This window comes from Xenopus tropicalis, chromosome 5 (assembly GCF_000004195.4).
Source record: "Xenopus tropicalis strain Nigerian chromosome 5, UCB_Xtro_10.0, whole genome shotgun sequence".
Lineage (NCBI taxonomy): Eukaryota > Metazoa > Chordata > Amphibia > Anura > Pipidae > Xenopus > Xenopus tropicalis.
Window position 1 is genome coordinate 12,529,834 of NC_030681.2, and position 22,960 is coordinate 12,552,793.

Sequence of the window (22,960 nt, forward strand, 5' to 3'; positions counted from 1 at the left end):
GCTACCATAGGGGCTGCTGTGCTGATTTAGCAGTACTTATAGGGGCTTTTGCACTTCAATTCCTGCTACCTTAGGGGCTGCTGTGTTATTATAGCTGCCACTTTAGGGACTGATGCACTTTTATCCCTGCTACCACAGGGGCTGCTGTGCTATTATAGCTGCTACTGTAGAGGCTTATGTACTTTTAACCCTACTACCATAGGGGCTGCGGTGGTATTTAAGCCTCCACTATAGGGACTGATGCACTTTTATCCCTGCTACCACAGGGGCTGCTGTGCTATTATAGCTGCTACTGTAGAGGCTTATGCACTTTTAACCGTACTACCATAGGGGCTGCTGTGCTGTTTAGGTTACTACTATCTATAAGGACCAATGCACTTTTATCCCTGCTACCACAGGGGCTGCTGTGCTATTATTGCTGCCGCTATAGGGACTGATGCACTTTTATCTCTGCTACCATAGGGGCTGCTGTGCTATTATAGCTGCCACTATAGGGGTTGGGGGCACAGTTAACCCTGCTACCATAGGGGCTGCTTTGCTATTATAGCTGCTACTGTAGAGGCTTATGCACTTTTAACCCTACTACCATAGGGGCTGCTGTGCTATTATAGCTGCTACTGTAGAGGCTTATGCACCTTTACCCTACTACCATAGGGGCTGCTGTGCTATTTAAGCTGCCACTATAGGGACTGTTGCACTTTTATCCCTGCTTCCATAGGGGCTGCTGTGCTATTTAGGCTGCTACTATAAGCACCAATGCACTTTTATCCCTGCTGCCATATGGGCTGCTGTGCTATTATTGCTGCCGCTATAGGTTCTGGGGCACACTTAACCCTGCTACCATAGGGGCTGCTGTGTATAAAGGCAGACCTAGCCACACTTGCTCTCTGGAGCTGCTTATGTAATAAAATGTGGAATGCTCCTGCACTTGTTTGAGCGCTGACAGCTGTAAAAGAGACAAGACAGTATTCTGCGGCGTAACGCTTGAAATTCGGGTTTGACCTCAAGGCAAACATTGTTGTAGCCATAAAACGCCCTGGAATTGCTGGGGATGATGTCATACATATGTATCTGTTGTGCGCCTATCACGGAGGTTATGTCTGATTAGTCGAGGCGAGAATAGCGCAAGTGTGCTTGTCACTCAGCGTTTTATAGCCGGTCAGATTCTTTTACAGTCTGGGTTTTGTTAACAGAAGCGGTTAATGTATGCTTCCCTAATCCCTCGTCAGCAGACGTGCACCTCCAGCCTCACCAGTTTAATTAACACTGAAATTCTCATATTATTTTGGTGCCCTGATTACAGGCACGGCTCTAAGTGGAAGCCAGTTTGGGATCCCGGGAGATTTGCGTTTTTCCACAATGCCGAGCATTCTCTTCTTCCTCCCGCCTTGCCTCCCAGATAAGCAGCAGGCCGGCGCTAGATTTCATTACTATCACGCACACTTCATGGTCATCTCCTAATATTTGAAAGGATCATTTGTTAACTGGAAATGGTCAATTTTTTTTCTTTTTTTTTTTTTTTTCCTCCAGCTTTTGAAATATAATTTTCAATTTTTAATTTGATTCATTTAGATGAAATCATTAATCAGGGTTGAAACTGAGTTAATTTTCTGGAAAATAAATGAGGTTGTTAGAGTGAACATTATTAAGTGGGTTCTTTGTAAGGGAAGGATAATAGCTGGAAATATAAAACTATAGCAGTTAGGGTCTTTGGGAAAAAAAAAATGATGGTTTTAATAAACTGTAGTCATTTATTTTAAAAAGGAAATAGAACTGGACACATTTAGAATTAATGATACTTAAATCAGTAGACTAAACAATTTATTAACGAAGGAGCGGGAGTAAAATATACTCCAGTTACTTTTTTTTCCTCATTTTTATTACAAATCATAGCTTTCTCTAGGGGTTTGCAAATGGGGGCAAATGTCCTAATTCCTGACTGCATTGGGGGGCCCTAACAGCAGTTGCTGGAAAGAAGAGTGAGGGACACCAGGTACAGTTAGGGTGGATACAGAAGGATAGGCAATCGGGCAAGATGGAGAGAGAAGGGCAAGATGGAGACAGTAGAGCAAGATGGAGACAGAAGGCAATACAAAATGGCAAGACTGAGACAAAAGAGCATGACGGAGACAGTAGATGGAGACAGAAGAACATGATGAGGATAGTAGAACATGATTGAGACAGAAGGGCAAGATGTAGACAGAAGGGAATACAGAAAGACAAGAGATCGTTGGGCAAGCTTAAGACAGAAGAGCAACATGGAGACAGAAGAGCAAGATGGAGACCGAAGGGCAAAATGGAGACAGTAGCGCAAGATTGAGTCAGAAGGGCAAAATGGAGACGGTAGAGCAAGATGGAGATAGAAAGGCAAAATGGAGATAGAGGTGGATACAGAAGTGCAAGATAGAGACAGAAAGGTGAGATGGAGACAGAAGAACAAGATGAGGACAGTAGAACATGATTGAGACAGAAGGGCAAGATGTAGACAGAAGGGGATACAGAAGGACAAGATAGAGATAGTTGGGCAAGCTTAAGACAGAAGAGCAAGATGGAGACAGAAGAGCAAGATTGAGTCAGAAGAGCAAAATGGAGACAGTAGAGCAAGATGGAGATAGAAAGGGATACAGAAGTGCGAGATAGAGACTGTAGGGCAAGACTGAGACAGAAAGGCAAGATGGAAACAGAAGGGGATAGAGCTGGGAACGATTAAGCTAGAAGGGCTAGATTGAGACAGTAGGACAAGATGAAGGCAGAAGGGCAGATGGAGACAAAAGGACAAGATGGATACTGTAGGGCAAGATTGAGGCAGAAGGGTAAGAAAGGTACAGATGTATTTTAGATATGTGAGTGACAGGAGAGGTGAGAGGGGTATGGGGCATTTACCTGCCAGCAGCATAATGCTTTGTGTTTTATTGGCCTATAAAAACAAGAATAGCTTGGAACCCCCCCTGCCCATACCAGCATTCATACTGTCTATGAAGATTCTCATTCATCCAGGTCATGATATACAGTATCTAGTAGAATTAAGTCTAAAACAACTGGACTTTTCAAGAAAAACTCAGAAAAGTCGAGTTGTTTTAGACTTAATTCTACTAGATACAGCATTCATACTGTTAAACACTGCAGTTATAACCCACACTGAATATCCGCAGCAGTACATCCATTATAATGCTTCAATCATATCCTTTAAATAAGATGTTTCATTTCAAGTTAACTTTTTGATTAAATATTTACAAGCCTTCCGCACTTTGAATGCGGCTAACGATCTGTCGATAAGTGCCCTATTATTAGGTTTAAGTTTTGTAGAAGGTATAGAGAAAAAAAAAAAATAATAGCGTTCTAAACCCGTAGCCGTTCCAGAAAGCACAGCAATATGATTGGTCAAATAATTAATGCTGTGGTTGGAACACTGCAGCTGTAAATATGGATCGATTTGCGAGGCCTATTATTGTCCTATACATAATGCAGATAAAATGTCAATAGAGAAAAAAAAACATTGTTATAAATCTCGCTTAAGTAGAGGATGTACTAGGAGATATAATTCATGGTGCATGACTATTTCATTTATATATAGTGCTGAGGGTGTAGGCAGCTCTGCTTAGCAATGCTGGGAGTAGTAGGGGGCAACAACCTTTTCCAAAATTGTCAGGGCCTGGCCAAGTTGTTCATTGGCAATTGGCGGACGTCTATTTTTGTGCTTGGGGAGGCTATTTATTAAAATTATTATGCCTTTCCTTTTGTAAAAAACAACTGCCAGCTATGAGATTCTTGTAAGTGGCCGGTATTACAAACTACTACATTAAGCCTATTATGTTAATCGCCTAATCACAGAGTAACTCAGCTCTGAGTGGATCACGCCATGGGAAGAAATATACTCTATATATATTATATATGTGAGAAGGAATCAATATAATAAGCAGAATTTGGGCTCTATGCTTTCATTTAATAGCTACGTCTTTTTATATCAGTGTTCTACAGGATTGGACTGGGGTGTGTGGGGCCACCGGGGTTGCCCCCCACCAGGTGGTCCAGCTGCCCGAACAACCTCCTGCCCCTAGGTGTGTTCGGTAGAGGAAAGAACCACCAGGGATCGGGTCTGGGTCAGTGGGGTCCATGGGAGCTGGGGACCAATAGGTTTTTTCCCCAGTGTCCCTGATGTTCTTTAGTAAAATACACTAAATAGGCTTTATTTGTCTTTAGTCGGTACTTTTGATTTGCTATACACTATAAACCCCTTCTGGATCGGTGCACAGTATTAGGTCTTTCTCTGCTATGTCCCTGTTCTAATATTCTGGTCTATTGACTTTTGGCCTGTCCTGACCATTCTTGATCTAGACCTGCATCACAACTCAGCCCGACCCTTCTGATCCCACCTGACCCTACTTATACCTTTCTGCTAGACTCTGTCTATTCTTCTGGTCTCAGAGAAGACAGATAACCCCATAGATGTAAAACGTCTGTAGACAGTGTCGGACTGGGACCCCAGGGGCCCACCAGAAAACCTTAGAACCTAGGCCCGCTTTCCAAACTATTTTTCCTCGTTTCCTCACCCAACCTCTTTATTCTCCAAGTTTCTTTTATTTACATGCTAGTATCTATTCTTCCATCTGTTTCTCCTCCTTCTTCCCATCCATAAATAGGGAATGGCCAAGAAACAGGCCAAATGGTTTAGGAGCAGGAGGGCCCACTTACACCTGGGGCCCCCGGGAGTTTTCCTGGTATGCTGGTAGGCCAGTCCGACACTGTCTCACCAGTAGAAAAGTTTAAATTTTCTTAAAAAAGCCTTGAGTTTTAATGCTACAGAGCATTGTGAAGAGTACCCATCAATACATCTCCATAGCATCATCATCATCATCAAGCATTCATTCCCAATCTCACTAACAGAGTTCTCGTGCCAAGTTTTGATCTCCTTTTTTTTCGGAACAATAGACCCACCTCTTCCTTTTAATTGAAACAGTAAAAGCCGTGTCTTATAAATATACGGAAGAGTCACAAAGAACTGTAATTGATTTGTCCCATTTCATTTTTTTAATGCAATTAACAATAAAACAGCAGATCACCGACTAAAGACCAAAGGAAACGACAATGGAAAGGAAGACAATGCGCACAATGCCGCCTCCATAAATTAGAATGGCATGGTAAATGTTACTCACATTAAACACATTGTTTAAAATTAACTTATTATTCTGCAAACAAAGGCCCGGGGAGATGATCTATCCCTACTAAAGTGAACTCCGCACTGTTTTAAAAGAATCTCATTTGGCGGAGCCAGCCTTAAGTGATATGGTTGGTGAAGGATAGCTGCCATTAATCGTCCCAGGCTTCCTAATAAATGGAAAGTCATATTCCAGTTAAAGCAGGGACCATTTTAGCTGTATTCCATTGCCAATATATGTTTAATCAACTTAGAACACAACTTTTAAGCTGCGTTGTACAGGGAGGCTCCATCCCTCCCCTTTAATTTGCATGGTGAGCAAAAACATAACAAAACATTGACAAAGCATTCAAGGCATTGTGGGGATTGAAGTCCTGGATTCAAAGGGTCAAACAAATGCTGATATCAATTGCAATTACGTTTGCAAATAACTGACCAGTTGAATTAATGTATATAAATACATCTCACCATCTTGGCCATTCAGGATCTGACCCCATCCACTGCATTCCTTGAGGCCTTACAGTTTGGCGACCTTGACTCTAAGAAGAGTTTATCAGGGCCTTCAGTCTAGTGTAAGATTAACAGTATTATCTATATTTGCTGTTAATTTCCAGCAACTATAGTGACTTATCAGCCCATGGAATTCCAAACTCAAAGATTAATATTTCTAAGATGTCTAGGTCAACTTCATTAGAACTGTCCACTTGAGTACTTCTAATCAACTTGAGTGGAGTGGTAGATGAGTCTTACTAATTTTAAGCTGTTGATTCAGGGCCTTCAGACCAATTCGGCAGCTTATCTGGCCATGTATGGGGCCTCCTGATGGGCCTTTGCGACCGATATCTGGTCGAAAATTGTCCGTATGTTGATCGAGCTGGTTTGAATTTCCCAACAGATTGAGGACCACATTGGCTCGTTGATGTGGTCTTTACCCTGATGGCCTTCACCCTCACCATTGTTGATCAAGCTGGTTTGAATTTCCCAACAGATTGAACACCACATTGGCTCGTTGATGTGGTCTTTACCCTGATGGCCTTCACCCTCACCATTGTTGATCAAGCTGGTTTGAATTTCCCAACAGATTAAGGACCCCATTGGTTTGTTAATGTGGTCTTTTCCCTGATGGCCTGCACCCTCACCGTTGTTGATCAAGCTGGTTTTCCCAACAGATTGAGCACCACATTGGCTCGTTGATGTGATCTTTACCCTGATGGCCTGCACCCTCATCATTGGCCCAAGGGCCAAACGATTGGGTCAGCCCAATATCGGCCACATTAGGTGGGCACATCAGGGAAAGATTCACTTGTTTGGTGACCTTGCCAAATGTGTGGATCTTATAATGTATGGCCAGCTTTAGACTGATGGGGGTACTTGGCTAATATCGCCAGGAGAACTTGTTGTTTAGAGCTGCCTATTTTATATTGTAAAATAATAATAATAATAATAATAGTAATAACTATTATTCTTATTTATATTACCAGTTATTTGTGGTTGGCAGCTTCTCTGTGACCCTAATTCCATGCCATATCAGGTTACTATCGGATAATTTATGCCTTACTGTTATTTTTCTGAAGATTTCTTTACCGATGGAAAGTGCAACTCGTAGAATCCAGATATCTTCAGCGCAGATTTAAAATTGCTAATGCTTTGGCACCCCTCCAAAAGTATCAGACGGGAAGCCGGTGTGTGTTTTGCAGCACAGAAGATGTTGGTTTTTTAGCAAAAGGCTCTGTTACACAGTGGCTGGAAATTTCTCATTCTAAGCGTCGCTAAAAAACACACAACTGATACATTTTGTATTTTTATTTGAATAACTGCTGTCATAAAAGCCCAAAATAATCCGTACTTACAGGACGTTTATGATTAACAGCTGTAGATGAGAGGATTTGTGGAGTAGCCGTACCCTTGAGCCTGACACTAACTGTTAGCTTTATTGGGTACTTGGGGATACTGATGTGATGAAGGCAGCGTTTACGACATGGAGAAGTCGGTGTTCTAGTGGGATTAACCTATTAAAACTTGTGTTAATGCAACTCAGACAATGATTGGAAGTGAGAGACATTATTGCATCAGGTTGTCATGGTCGGTGCCTGAAGGGAACTAAAGCTAAAACACCATCTTCTTCTATAGGATGGGCATTTTCTCAAATGTCTATGAAGGTTTTCAGTCCTCCAGGTCATGATATACAGCATTATGTAAGTCCAAAGCACCTGGATTTGTTGAGTAATCTTAAAAACATTTCATCACTCGTCTGAGTGGTGAAATGTTTTCAAGATTACTCAATAAGTCCAGTTGCTTTGGACTTACAAATAGTAAATTATTAATAGTGGCCATACAAGGGCCGATGGATTGTGTATAGGGCCCTCAAAAGGGCTAGCCTTGACTGATATCGGATGTTGATCGGGCAGATTCTATATCCTGTCTGGTTGAGGCATGTTGATTTGGTCCTCTTCCTGATGGCCTGTATTCTGTCAACATGATTCAATTGTTTGAAACAATCAGATCAATCTGATATCGCCCAACTCTAGATGGGCATATCAGTGAAAAAAATGCTGGTTGACGATTTTCAAATGTACAACCACCTTTACAATCATCCAATGGCATTGCAACATGGGCTGTATTCTGTCAACATGATTCCGTTGTTTGGCCCTTAGGCCAAACGATCAGATCAATCTGCTATCGCCCACCTCTAGATGGGCATATCAGTGAAAAATCTGCTTGTTGACGTTCTTCAAGTGTACGACCACCTTTACAATCATCCAATGGCATTGCAACATGGGCTGTATTCTGTCAACATGATTCCGTTGTTTGGCCCTTAGGCCAAACGATCAGATCAATCTGATATCGCCCACCTCTAGATGGGCATATCAGTGAAAAATCTGCTTGTTGACGTTCTTCAAGTGTACGACCACCTTTACTTTCATCCAATGGCATTGCAAGATGGCCTGTATTCTGTCAACGTGATTCAGTTGTTTGGCCCTTAGGCCAAACGATCAGATCAATCTTAAATTTCCCACCTCTAGATGAGCATATCAGTGAAAAATCTGCTTGTTGAAGTTCTTCAAGTGTACGACCACCTTTACATTCATCCAATGGCACTGCAAGATTCTTTTTTGAATTTGAAGCTTTTGCTGCTTTTTCCATCATCTATCTCTTTGGGATTTGTATGGCCAATAAAAGAAAAAAGTTGGCTTGTGTGTCATGGCTGGTTTCAGTACAAATATCTTCCTTTACATATTTATTAAGCTCGTGGCGTTACCCAATCAGTAAATGTTAAAGAGAATCATAACATGTCAAAGTCATTTTGGTATATTACATGTATACCATTCGGTTGTAAGTTTTAAAGGGGACATATTTATCCCCATAGACCCACCCCAGCCATTTTTCTTCATAAAGCATGTCATGTGTGATGTAATGATAAAGCAGAAAAAGTCCGAGGTATGGACTTTAATTATGGTTCAGTGGAGCAGTTAATTACAATCCAATATATCCCCGTTCTATGTGTGTTAGGGTCTCAAATTACAGGCTGCGCTCGGCAGTACAAAGAAAAAAAAGAGTTTAAATCATTTAGCTTTTGATGGCCATTGTCTCCATTCTGTTTCTATGTCTTAAAAATATCTAGACAAGCTGTTCTGGTTGGATATTTATGGGCAGTTCTATCTAGACTCAAGGGTTCATTATTTTGGCACCCAGTTTTTTTTGCTTCTCATTATTATTAAGCAGGACAACAGTTAAAGAGACAGGGGGGACTAGTAGCACCCTCTTTTGGGGCATCTGTAGGCCCATTCATTGCTATTCTTTGTCCAAGGCTCTATCCGTATATATAAGGGTAGAATGAAGACATTGTACACAGCACTTCAATAGAAGAAAAAAGAAGAGGTGGCTTATTGAGCGTTTGATTCATAAAGTAATAAGCCTCCATAAAATCATTCAGTTCCATGGCTGCCGTGCATCTTTCACTAGGGAGTCAGGGTATATATTGAACACTGAAATGGAAAACAACTGTCATTGAATTACATTACAGTGCAGTGATATATGGCCGGCTAAGCAGAGGATTCTTCCCTACAGGATCAGGAGGTTGTAAACAGTGAAGACTAAAGGAAGGCAGCTAGTCAAATTACATGATGCCGAAGAGGTCAGCGCGGTACATAGCGAGCTGTTATTATGTGCACGATATATGGGACTTTGCATGTGGGAGGATTTTTTTTCTTTTTTTTACCATTTCCTTATTTTTTTATGGCGATTGTAAAAATGGAACAAAATGGATGCTCGTCCAAGGTTGTTTGTGAAAAATTATTTCAGCTGGTTATAGGCCTTCTTAGTTCTCTACTGATCAAAACAACTATAATTAGAGCTGTGTATGTGGGGGCCCACAACAGGGGATCCCACCAATGAACATGAGTATTGGCCTGGCCAGGGTGGAGCTACACAGAGCAGCAGCTGTAGGTAGGATGAGTGTGGGAATACTTAGTAGTCTAGCACAAAGTAGCTCTTGACTCTGCAGGCAGTCCAGGACCATCTGTAGTAGCAGTGGGTTTTGGGCTGTCGGATAGCAGGTATAGTAGGGAAAGATGGTGCCTATAGTAGCGGTGGGGGGATAATAGCCTCTGGGAAGGGACTGGGGCTGTGGGGTAGCAGGTATAGTACGGAGAGATGGTGCCTATAGTAGCAGTGGGGGGATAATAGCCTCTGGGAAGGGACTGGGGCTGTGGGATAGCAGGTATAGTAGGGAGAGATGGTGCCTATAGTAGCAGTGGGATAATAGCCTCTGGGAAGGGACTGGGGCTGTGGGATAGCAGGTATAGTAGGGAGAGATGGTGCCTATAGTAGCAGTGGGGGGATAATAGCCTCTGGGAAGGGACTGGGGCTGTGGGATAGCAGGTATAGTAGGGAGAGATGGTGCCTATAGTAGCAGTGGGGGGATAATAGCCTCTGGGAAGGGACTGGGGCTGTGGGATAGCAGGTATAGTAGGGAGAGATGGTGCCTATAGTAGCAGTGGGGGGGATAATAGCCTCTGGGAAGGGACTGGGGCTGTGGGATAGCAGGTATAGTAGGGAGAGATGGTGCCTATAGTAGCAGTGGGGGGGATAATAGCCTCTGGGAAGGGACTGGGGCTGTGGGATAGCAGGTATAGTAGGGAGAGATGGTGCCTATAGTAGCAGTAGGGGGATAATAGCCTCTGGGAAGGGACTGGGGCTGTGGGATAGCAGGTATAGTAGGGAGAGATGGTGCCTATAGTAGCAGTGGGGGGATAATAGTCTCTGGGAAGGGACTGGGGCTGTGGGATAGCAGGTATAGTAGGGAGAGATGGTGCCTATAGTAGCAGTGGGGGGATAATAGCCTCTGGGAAGGGACTGGGGCTGTGGGATAGCAGGTATAGTAGGGAGAGATGGTGCCTATAGTAGCAGTGGGGGGATAATAGCCTCTGGGAAGGGACTGGGGCTGTGGGATAGCAGGTATAGTAGGGAGAGATGGTGCCTATAGTAGCAGTGGGGGGATAATAGCCTCTGGGAAGGGACTGGGGCTGTGGGATAGCAGGTATAGTAGGGAGAGATGGTGCCTATAGTAGCAGTGGGGGGATAATAGCCTCTGGGAAGGGACTGGGGCTGTGGGATAGCAGGTATAGTAGGGAGAGATGGTGCCTCTAGTAGCATAAAAAGGGTTAATCGTTTAAGCAGTAAATCCCTCATCATTTGTATCTTCTATTAATAAATCCACTGTTATTATTTTCGGAATATTATAAATGACGGTGCTGAATCTGATCTCCTGCCTCTGCAGAATATAATGTCACACCCGCAAACAATCCCGCAGTAAAATAATTATACAGGACTGGAAAGTTAAAGGCCATAGAAAACAAAACACAAATCTAAAAAGGGGTGGGGGGGGGGTTGAATAGAACACAAACAGAAGAGCCTGAAACAGCTTTGGGATGCATTTCATAATAAAGAGATACTTTCCCCAATGGCATTGCCCGGGATCTGATTAGAATAGAATTTAATGGCATTCCCTGGCAGGTATTGATACAGACACAATGACACTATTTCAGAAGGTAATTATAATGCACAGTATTACCCTGACCTGAAATAGATCCCGGCTTATTAGGCTTTCCTAATGTTAAGCACATGCTGGGATTTTTATCTTTTGAGCAATGGAATCATTTCTGATCAATTCTTTTTTTTTTTTTCTGCCGGACGGATGCAGCTCTATTGGCCTTGAGATCACATGGTTTGTGCCATCAGAAATATAATATTCCCAATAAATCTTCAATTAATCACTGGAGAATAAGCTGAGGAACAGATGCAGGAGGTGGAAGCCAGATAGAATGTCACTCTGGAGAAGAGCGCTGGTATTACAAAAGAAATAAGGGTGGGTGGATGGGGGGTTCCCGGTAAAACAAACCCCCTTATGCTGTAGAAAAGCATTGTTGGGTAGATTCAGTTACAGCCATGGGGGTATATATTATCATCTCTTTATAGGCTACAGGCTCATCACTGGGAAAATATGTGAGGGAATTCATCGTCATTAGATCTCCGTGTTCTTTTGCTCCGGAATATGAGCAAAAATATCTGTTTACCCAGTGTGCTTCTCTCGGCTCTTTGAATAAATGTAGTCGCTGTTATTATAGTCAATAGGATTCTAAAGTCATGAACGCTCCAAAGTCCTGCTGGCAACTGATTATGGCTGTATGAATTCTGTAGGTGAATTCTTAGGGTAAAAAGTGCATTTGTCCATTGGGGGTTACATTGTAGATACAAGTACAAAGGAGCACGCTGGGCCAATCAACCCATAGTGTTTACAAGGGATGTCCTTCATTTTAGATAAGACCAGAAAATTGTATCATGAGTCAATAAAAATGTATTATGTTTAATTTCTCAAACCTGTACAGTCATGTGACCTTAAGTCTTTTGATACCGGTCTTGAATGAGATTCACAATAGGCCCTGGCATTCCAAGTACTCCAAGTACACTGAGGCCCAACAGGCCCCCAAAGACACAACCAAGCCCAGACTGGGATTCAAAATAAACCCTGGCATTCCAAGTACACTGAGGCCCAACAGGCCCCCAAAGGCCCAACCAAAGCCAGACTGGGATTCAAAATAGACACTGGCATTCCAAGTACAGTGAGGCCCAACAGGCCCCCAAAGGCCCAACCAAACCCAGACTGGGATTCAAAATAGACACTGGCATTCCAAGTACACTGAGGCCCAACAGGCCCCCAAAGGCCCAACTAAGCCCAGACTGGGATTCAAAATAGACCCTGGCATTCTAGGTACACTGAGGCCCAACAGGCCCCCAAAGGCCCAACCAAACCCAGACTGGGATTCAAAATAGACACTGGCATTCCAAGTACACTGAGGCCCAACAGGCCCCCAAAGGCCCAACCAAGCCCAGACTGGGATTCAAAATAGACCCTGGCATCCAAGTACACTGAGGCCCAACAGGCCCCCAAAGGCCCAACCAAGCACAGACAGGATTCAAAATAGACCCTGGCATTTCTAGTACATAGATGCCCAAACAGCCCCCCACCAGCCCAATACATAGCACCGGTCTATGGTATATTACAGCAGTCCCTCTGGCATAAAGCTGATAAGTTATGACTCAAAGGGTCATTGAAATCTTTTATTTGGTGCAACATAGCATTTACTGGTCACCTGTTTTAAAGCAAGCATCTGATTGGACGCTAGGGGTTGCTGGAGTTATTGCAAACTTTGGGATTTTTCTGCAACATTACCCTAATTGATCTTCTTTTACAGTCCAACCATCATTTTATTTTTTCAGTAGCCCCGCGATCGCTGTTGGCATGTAGAGGCCCGTGTAACGTTAGCATTTCGGAACAGGGAACAAGGAGTAACATGCTTGTCTTACATCTAGAAAAACAGGCTCTCATCTCGAAAGAGATTAACTGTATCAGAAAGATGTTCCCTGCTGTCATATTTGGCTTCCTCCTGCATTGTTAGAATGAGCCAGCTCTTTATTAAAGCGTTTTATGTTACTCTGTGTTTTGGGCTGGAGCAGAGCTGAGAACAGATATCAGTATCCATTACGGGGCCCCGTCTGAGGCAAAGTCATGAAATACTTCAGTCACATCGGAGACCACACTAGTGTTATTCCAGTCTTATTCCACGACATATATGGACGGAGAACTTTCCCCCTGTACTATATTAAATATCTTCATCATTTATTGAACTGCAAGGCACAGCATTGGGAGGCTTGATGTGGGCCAATAGCACAGAAGGTTTAAAGAAATCCCCTCCTTCCCTCCATGGGACCGTACCACTGCACAGAAGCTAAAACACTCCTCTACCAGAACTCCAGTTAGAAATAGAGTTGGCCCAGGCAATGAGAGAACTTGGGCTCCAGTTGTGGTACCAAAATACCTCCTCTTGATTTCTGACCTTTTTTTCTGGACCTCACAACCCTGAGGCTTCTGGGAGATGTAGTTCACCTGCAGCTGGAGAGCTTCAGTTTGGAGATCCCTGCTGTTTGTAGCTGTCAGGTATCTACTAGGCATTTAATTTCCTCACTGTTGCATGAAATGAGGCTGGTACTCCCGATGGGATTCTCCCTTGTTTCCACCAAGATTTGCATCTTTGGGAGTAATGAAGAGTTCACTAGGTGTCAGCGCCAGTGTATAGATAGCTGTTTAAAAATAATGAGGTATTGGATATTGTTAGACTCATTTATTCCCGAGCTCCCCGGATCCACTTCTCAGACAGAAGTCGTTGTCTTTCAACACGCAGCTGCTTTTTCTACCTTCCCCCCTCAAAACCATGAAGACCTCAAGTTCATCTAAGGCAAAAAAAGGAGCATCTAAATTAGTGTGTCTGTGCAACATTTATATGGAAAACATTGTAAATTACATTGGGGTAATAATAAGGCTATAGTAAAGCTGTTACGTTCTGAACCTGTAAGAGATAAATGAGTTCATTTACTTATGGGTAGTTGCAAGGGCCACGGAGCCAACGTTGTGCCCCTAGAGCACCCAAGGTGGCTTTACATAGGGCACTACAAGCTGCCCTGGGTTTAACAGTGCCCAGTGGAACAAGGGAATGTCTCCCTTGAGCAATTAGTAAGTTCACGGATCTAATCCTACATCAATAAGGCACAAGTAGAGGGCATATACGTAGGCTCTGATAGGTTGGCACAAAGAGTTGCACCTGAAGTTCTAATGCATTGTGGGAAATAAATGTGCCCTTTGTGCCTGTCTTTTGCAGTTTGCCCCTTGCACTGCCCTAGGGGTTATGTAATAAAAAGCCCTATGTTTGCCCAGTAGTAACTCATAGCAACCAATCAGCAGGTAGAATATACTGATCACCTATTTCAAAGCAGACTCTTTATTGGTCACAATGAGCTACTTGGTTACTGCAATTAGGCAAACTAAGTGCCTTTTATTACATATGGGAGGAAGTCTTTATGTGAGCCTAGACACTGCGTAATTATGGGTAATATAGTTAACTAAATATAGTATAGTTAACTAAATAAATAGTTAACTATAAATGTATACAACTAGAGTTGCTTTTTTTTGGTATTTTTATAGTTCCATCCTATCAGAACAAACTAGAAATATAACAGTAGTGCCTGATTGGCTTGGGTTCGATTCCAGGTAGCTTCATAGCATTGAATGCATCTGACAAGATCAATGATTCTCTGTACTGGAAAGACTCAGAGGTCCCATTGATAACATTGGGAGGCCTTAACACAATTGTCTGGAAGTCTAGGGATAGGAAGGAAGCATGAACCAAAATTAAGGGGAAAGGGGGTATACTTTTCATAATGACATATCTAGAAACTCCTGGGCCCTGCCCATAATTCATTATAGGGCCCCCTAGAGGGACCCCATTGGCCCCAATAGCAGTCATAAGGTCTGGATCAGGCACTTTGATTTCATGAGTCAGTAACTATGCTGCATTAATATATTGGTTGCTGTACCTCCGACCCCTTAGCAGCGGCCTCAGATTACCGATATGCTCTTCATATTTGGTTCTAGCGATGGGGCGAGTCAGGGCTTTTTTATCTGCTTTTATGACACAAGATGTAGTTTTCAGCAAAAAAAAAAAATGAAGTGGCTAATGGACTGTAGTCTCCCATACTGTAGAGCTACGGGAGGTTTTGGTTTTCACCTGAGCTTGGCACTTTTACCCCTGATCTGCTGTAAATTGATTACAGTAGCTGTCAGGCGAGCGGCTTTATCTGATGTCAGCGTGCGACTATAAAAAGGTGCTGCTTTGGTTGAACAAATGATTTTTTTTTTTTGCATGGCAGGAATAAAAATAGAAAGGCGACGTTAAATGACACGCGGCCTTAAATTAACCGGTGGGGCTATTTTAGCCCTTGGCAGCCCCCGGGGTCATGTATTTCCAGGGAAGCAGGAAAACGCACAGTAGATCCCCTAACTAATCTTGTCAGTGAGCCCAGGAGTTTACATGCCTGTGTAACCGTGCATTCCCCTGGACTGAGCACAGTTCAGCAGGAACGCCCCATGCCCAAGTTTGCTCATTATCTGTATAGAAAAATACTGTACAACTACAGCAGCACAGGTATTCCCCTGTAGTAGGCACAATTCAGCAGGGACAGCCCCCTAAGTTTGCTCATAGCCTGTACATAGAGATACCATAAAACTATGGCAGCAAAAGGATTCCCCTGTACTAAGCACATTTCAGCAGGAACAGCCCCCTAAGTTTGCTCATAGCCTGTACAGAGAGATACCATAAAACTATGGCAGCATAGGGATTCCCCTGTACTAAGCACAATTCAGCAGGAACAGCCCCCTAAGTTTGCTCATAGCCTGTACATAGAGATACCATAAAACTATGGCAGCATAGGGATTCCCCTGTACTAAGCCTAATTCAGCAGGAACAGCCCCCTAAGTTTGCTCATAGCCTGTACAGAGAGATACCATAAAACTATGGCAGCATAGGGATTCCCCTGTACTAAGCACAATTCAGCAGGAACAGCCCCCTAAGTTTGCTCATAGCCTGTACAGAGAGATACCATAAAACTATGGCAGCATAGGGATTCCCCTGTACTAAACCTAATTCAGCAGGAACAGCCCCCTAAGTTTGTTCATAGCCTGTACAGAGAGATACCATAAAACTATGGCAGCATAGGGATTCCCCTGTACTAAGCACAATTCAGCAGGAACAGCCCCCTAAGTTTGCTCATAGCCTGTACAGAGAGATACCATAAAACTATGGCAGCATAGGGATTCCCCTGTACTAAACCTAATTCAGCAGGAACAGCCCCCTAAGTTTGTTCATAGCCTGTACAGAGAGATACCATAAAACTATGGCAGCATAGGGATTCCCCTGTACTAAGCACAATTCAGCAGGAACAGCCCCCTAAGTTTGCTCATAGCCTGTACAGAGAGATACCATAAAACTATGGCAGCATAGGGATTCCCCTGTACTAAGCACAATTCAGCAGGAACAGCCCCCTAAGTTTGCTCATAGCCTGTACAGAGAGATACCATAAAACTATGGCACATAGGTATTCCCCTGTACTAAGCACAATTCAGCAGGAAAATGGCAGTGTATAGTTGGCCTCCAGTATCAGTTTCCTTGAGGATCATGTATCACTAAGCATTAAGGCACCAGACTATGCATTTTCCCGGGCCTAGTTGGGTACATCAGTTCGATACCAAAGCAGAGCACAGAGGTTTTTATCCTTCCCCGGTGATATCCATCTTTAGCTCTTTTGCACTTTATATTCAGAGAAGGGAATTTATGTGCCGCTCCTATTGTGAAACCCAGGCAAATAAAATGATTGATTAGAATAGATTTATATTATTTAAATTTTAGGCTGCAGTCCTATTACTATTTGATTAAATACACTGCTTTTCTGTCCTATCCATCTTTTTGCATCCATGAAATCCGCCACCAAACAGGCGGGATGATAGCACCTGAATTATGCAGAGTTCATTTTCTTCCCTTTGCTATTAAGATGCCGGGGCGGCCAGTCATAGGTCTACTTTTCATCTTGTGATTTGCTGCACTTATCGCCCCTTCGATCCTTTTCCAGCTAATCCAAATTTCATTCCAATAGATATGATACATTATATACTGATTTATTTATATTATTGGGTGTTCATGTAACATACATAGCTCTCTTGAACTCAGTAACATGTAGTTGTACATATGTGTAATTTGTGTATTCCCTTGTGTGAGTCCATGCATTGATTTAAGGCAGTTATACCACTGTAGATCAGTGACCCCCAACCAGTGGCTTGGGGGTAGCATTTTGCTCACCACCCCCTTTCATGTTGCTCTTAGTAGCCCAAAAGTAGGAGCCATTTTTACATTTCTGGCTTGGAGACAAGTTTTGGAAGCTCAGAGACACAGTTTTACCCCAAGCAGAGCCTCCTACAGGCCAGCAGGCCACATTGGGTTACCAAATAGCCAATCACAGCCCTTATTTGGCACCCCCCAAGAACTTTTTTCATGTTTGTGTGGCTCATCATGAGTGAAAAAGATTAAAGATCCCTGTTGTAGATGGACTAAAGGTCCAATTAACTGCTTTGAGGACATGTATAGCATGGAAGAACCTATTAAAGACCCATTGTATTCACTCCCGACACATCTCTCAGACTTATATTGACAAACCATTGTATCTAATATTGTTAGCTACTTTGAATTACACCAACAAGGTACCTAATTCTAAGTTTTCTTCTACACAATCACACTGGAACCCTCCTTTTGTATTGCAGGAGTTCGCCTTGACAGAGTACGCGGAGGTCGACAAAAGTACAAGCGCAGGATAGATGCAGAAAATAGTCCATATCTGAACCCTCAGCTTGTCCAACCAGCCAAAAAGCCATGTAAGTATATCTGGTACTGTATTTACATGACTGGAAGTGAGTAAGTGATATAGTTGATACTTTTTATGTTGTGCACCAACCACTGACTACTTGACAGCTACTTTTGGTCAGTGGTTGATCATCAGGAACTAGGTTATTATAACCCTAGGCTTATACTTGTGACTTACACGGGATATCAGAAAGTCCTTTTGAGACAACATTTTGAACAGTTATATGAGCAACAGATCACTCTTGATGGTGGCCACATTCTGGCTAATGATATGCACCATGATTATTAACTCATTGGAGCGACACCTTCTGATTGCACTAGTGATCACTCAGTCACAGTTTGGCTGCTTAGTTTCCCAAACTACATCAGAGTGCTCATAAATTGGGAAAAAGAGAACTAGTCTATCAAGTTCAACCATTCTACAACTTCAAAGAAACTCAAAGAAAGACATACATAATGCCCCCGAAAACCATTCTTTAGTTCAAACGGCCTCCATTCTGAACTCAGAACACAGAAATTCCATGCTAAAGGACATCAAACCCTTATTTGGAACTCAATACTGAATTCTTCATTGACCTTTCTTGGTTGGGGATTCCATCATTTGCCTAATCCAGTGATCCCCAACCAGTGGCTCGGGGGCAACATGTTGCTCCCCAACCCCTTGGATGTTGCTCTCAGTGCCCCCAAACCAGGGAGTTAATTTTAAATTCCTGACTTGGGGGGCAATAAAACAAGATTTCCTACCAAATAAAGCCCCCTGTAAGCTGATAGGATACATAGAGGCTGCCTAATAGCCAATCACAGCCCTTATTTGGCTCCTCCATGAACTTTTATGGTGCTTGTGTTGCTCTCCAAGTCTTTTTACATTTGACTGTGGCTCACGAGTAAGAAAGGTTGGGGACCCCTGGTCTAATCTTAAACGCTTATGGCATACATGGCTCATTCTTCACCAGTTCCTACTAGGGCATTTTTGGGCTGAAAATCATCGCTACCAGCACTCTAGTCACTATTTCAGCCAGTGAAAAATACATTTAGCAGTAAATATGTAAAAATGTAACAGTATTCCCTTGGAAATGGGTCAGGTATACCATTTTGATCATGAAATCCCCCAGTAGCCATAATAACAATATAGCGTTGTATATTTCTATATAGGGTGATCAGTACAAAAGCTCCTATGCCCACCTTTATAATATAGAAATTGCAAATCTTTTATTGTCTAGTTTATAGTCTAGTTTTACTATATTTTACTAAACAATGGTTTCAATTGAAACTGAAACTGCCCCGTTGAGTTCTGGTGTCACCATAGGCAAATTCAGTAGCTCCTTGTGTTCGTAATTGTAAAGAACCTAAAAGAAATCTGCATTATTAGATTAAAAAGACCTATAAAACAATACCGGTTCCCATTTTTACCAAGAGGGGTCAGTACTGAGTTCTTTAGATAAAACTCACGCCAAACACACGTACTTTTTGTTCATACCGATGATCACAGATTTTTTTTTTTCACTCTCCGGAAAAGGACATTTTAGCTTTATCAAAGGCAGAACCACCAGTTTTACAGAAAATTAAAGCTTAAGTGAACATATGGCATAGTTTCCCCTTCGCCTTTCCAAAAACATTACGCTGATTATACCTTCAATTGTCCAATCTGGCCCGTGCCACTCAGCTCCAATAAGCCGTTCCACCGCTCTGTAAATACATTTCAGGGCTGCATTAAGCAGATTTGGAGCATTAGAATGAAAACTGTCTGATAATACTATCAAATGGAATAAAATGTAATGCTTAATTTCATTAGAGGTCTCATTTCCACTGGATTTCGGAATGGAGAGATTACCCTTGAATTTTTTTTTTTTAATTTATTTTCATTTATTTGGGTCTGTCATTGTTGACAGTGTCACTTACCAGGGATGTAGGTTAACAGCACGGGCGACGCTTCCGTTCTGGAACGGGGAGATTATTGTGAAATTGCGTGTTGCAATACCTATAAGAAGATAACTACACCAATTTCAGTAAGCCCCATTTGTCGAAGATAAACCAAGCCCTTCTGAAATCATTACTCAGTGACTAAAGGCTTCCCCGAGCTAATTTAGCCTCACTCGCCTAATTAGCTTGTTTTTGTTTAGCTCGGAGCATTTATAAAATGTAATTTTCACGACCTGTCAAAACAAACAAAAAAAAAGAAAGAAAGAAAATGCCGGTGAAACCGTCGGCATCGTTTTGTATCGTTCCTGAGCGCGGCCTTGGAGAAAGAAAATTTCAGTTCTTGTTGGTGCACAAAAGAGAAAACCGCAGAAAATTGGGTTTTATTGATTCCAATTAAGGAAACATTAAATAAGATTTACTTAGAAATAGGGCCTGCGGCTGTTCAATTTCCAGAACACCGGGGCATTGAGGGTAAAATGAGAATTCCATGAGATTTTTTTCCCAGAGTGGGGGGAAGCATGGAGAGGCATTAGCATAGTGGGATAGAAGGGTGGGAATTTCTTCAGGAAAAGGGGCAGAAAAGGTAACCCCCCCAACCTCAGAGTGCCCACAATATATATCCTTCATAAATAGGCCATACGAGATATCATACACTGACATTTACAATGATAAGGGAATCATTTATATTATATATAAAGGTACATTATATATTATAGGTACACTAAGGGGCTTATTTATTATGCTGTGGAAAGAAACGGTGACAAAATTCACCACATTGGCTTTGTAAAAAAGGGCAATATGTTTTTACTGCTGGAACTTAAATATCGTTGTTTGGACTGCGAGATTTGCCATTTATTTAACACAGCTTTTTACACCATAATATTAAATAGGCCCCTAAGTATGCTGGCACACTAGCAGATTAACCTTAATATGTAATAAAAGTTACTAAGTTTGCCCAGGAGCAGCAACCCATACCAACCAATAAGATATTTGCTTTCAAAAAGGTGACCAGTAAATGCTACCTGCTAACTGGTCACTATGCGTTACTGCTCCTGTGTAAACGTAATGCCTTTTATTACATAAACCCAAATGTGACTAGTGTCCAGGGTCACAAGAAGTTGCCGCAGGGAATCGAACCAGGGTCTTCAGTATGAGATCCCACATCAAAGGTATCACTTAACATCTCCGAGGTTCCAACCAGTTACTGTAGAACCCTGGCAGTATTTGGGGGAGTGTAGATATGAATGTATCTTTGTTGCATTGTGTTTGGTAGAGGACAACACCTTCACATCCATTTTTATCATATTTTTCCCTACAGCTTATTACCGTACATGGTGGAAGGTTCCTTCTTATATGGTCAATAGGTAGCTCTATAGCAGAGGTTTTCAGGTTTCTTACCCCCCTTCCTTCCTTTGCAGCCAAACATTTAGGGGCATATTTATTATAGTGTGTAAGCCAACCAATCAGCAATTAGATTTTAACAGTCACTTACAAGTTAGAAAACAAAAGCAAATATCTGATTGGTTACTACATCACAGGTGACTTTGGCTTAAGGTCCCCATACACGTCAAGATTTGCTCGCTTGGCGAGGTCGCCAAGCGAGCGGATCTTCACCCGATATCTCCACCTACGCGTGGGCGATATCGGAGAACGTGTAGGCCCTGGGGCAAATGATCGAATTATAACAATGGGTATAGGCAAAGTCGGTTCGGGGACCGCATCAACGAGCCGATGTGGTCCCCGATCTGACTAGATTTTTTAACCTGCCCGATCGATATCTGCCCGATTTGAGGCCAGATATCGGTCGGGCAGGCCCGTCGGTAGCGCCATACATGAGCCGATTAGGGACCGATACCGGCAGCTAGAATCACTCACTCTTCTATAGTTCCATTGATATCCAAGGCCATAAATAAGCATTCTTCCGGTCTTCATGACCAATACTCTTTCCACTATTTTGGTCACTCAAGGGCCCCATAGTTTGGAAACTGCTCTGTAGCAGTAAAGTAAAAAGGAAGTTGTCATGGTCCTTTAAAGCTCCTCTCAATTAATACAGAATCGCACAGAAAATGAGACTTTCAGCAACTCGTTTCCAAGCCCCAGAGAACATAATCTTATTTCAGCAGCGCGGTGCATCTATTTTCCCCCCTTTATCAAGCACTTTGGAGAAATGCACTGCTATGTAGTTCATCTCTATTCATGGGCTAATTATCTGGTTGATTATATTGATTTTATTGTAATTAAAATAAACGCTGAATGCTGGGGGCTATTTAAAGTTTTCTTTTTAAAAGAAGCTTAGAATAGAAAAAAAAGGGGGAAGGAAAGCCTACGTTCTAATGCTGGAAGGCAGAGTATTTGTACTTGTAGGCAGAAGTCCTATTGCATCTAGTGGGGCCCCTACAGCAGGAATTTGGTTTATTTTAAGCTCAACTTAACGATAAATGTTCCAAATCATCTTTTTGAGCTCCCTAATTATTGCATTGTCTTCTGCCCTGTCTAGTTAATGAGGATTTATTGGGGGTTGTAGGTTCCACCTCATTATCTGCTCTACTGTCTACATATATAGTGCCTAGTGAAATTGCTCACCAACCATTGGGTGATTTCTTTAGTTTAATTTCAGACATTTATTAAAAGCATCGTTATCGTCCAATGTTTGGTTATAGAGTTTCTACGTTTGCCATCTGAAAAAGCAGTTTTAGCAATTACATATTATCTTGCCAGGGCATTGAATGGGACACCGTCAGTAATGCAAGTTTTTTCCCTAAATATTGAGAACCTTCTACCATTTAGATACATTTATATCCAGCTTAACTGGGTATATCTGAAAGAAGTAAGGAATGACCTTTGTAATGGGCCAACATTTCTTCTCTAGTACCCATCAACCAAGCAGAACAGAAGTCCAGTGGAAAGTCCAGGGACTTTTAAAGGGGAACTCCACCCACACACAAACTAAGCAGAAACTTTGCAATAGGTCTTTTCATGATGTTTAATGTAATAATATGGTTTGGAACAGTTCCATAAGCCCCGCCCCCTGTCCCCCTTCTGATTTGGCTGGCTACTTTGTGACTCAAATAAAATGTAACAG

At 42.4% G+C, this 22,960-nt stretch overlaps 1 protein-coding gene across 9 annotated transcripts in view; it reads left to right on the forward strand.

The window, feature by feature from the left end:
* esrrg (estrogen related receptor gamma) overlaps window positions 1-22,960 on the forward strand; it is a 161,027-nt gene that overhangs the window by 88,115 nt on the left and 49,952 nt on the right. For all 9 annotated transcript variants that reach the window (XM_012962574.3, XM_012962576.3, XM_031901422.1 and 6 more), the window contains 1 exon segment: window positions 17,859-17,969. In XM_012962574.3, the coding sequence (XP_012818028.1) occupies window positions 17,859-17,969 (111 nt within the window).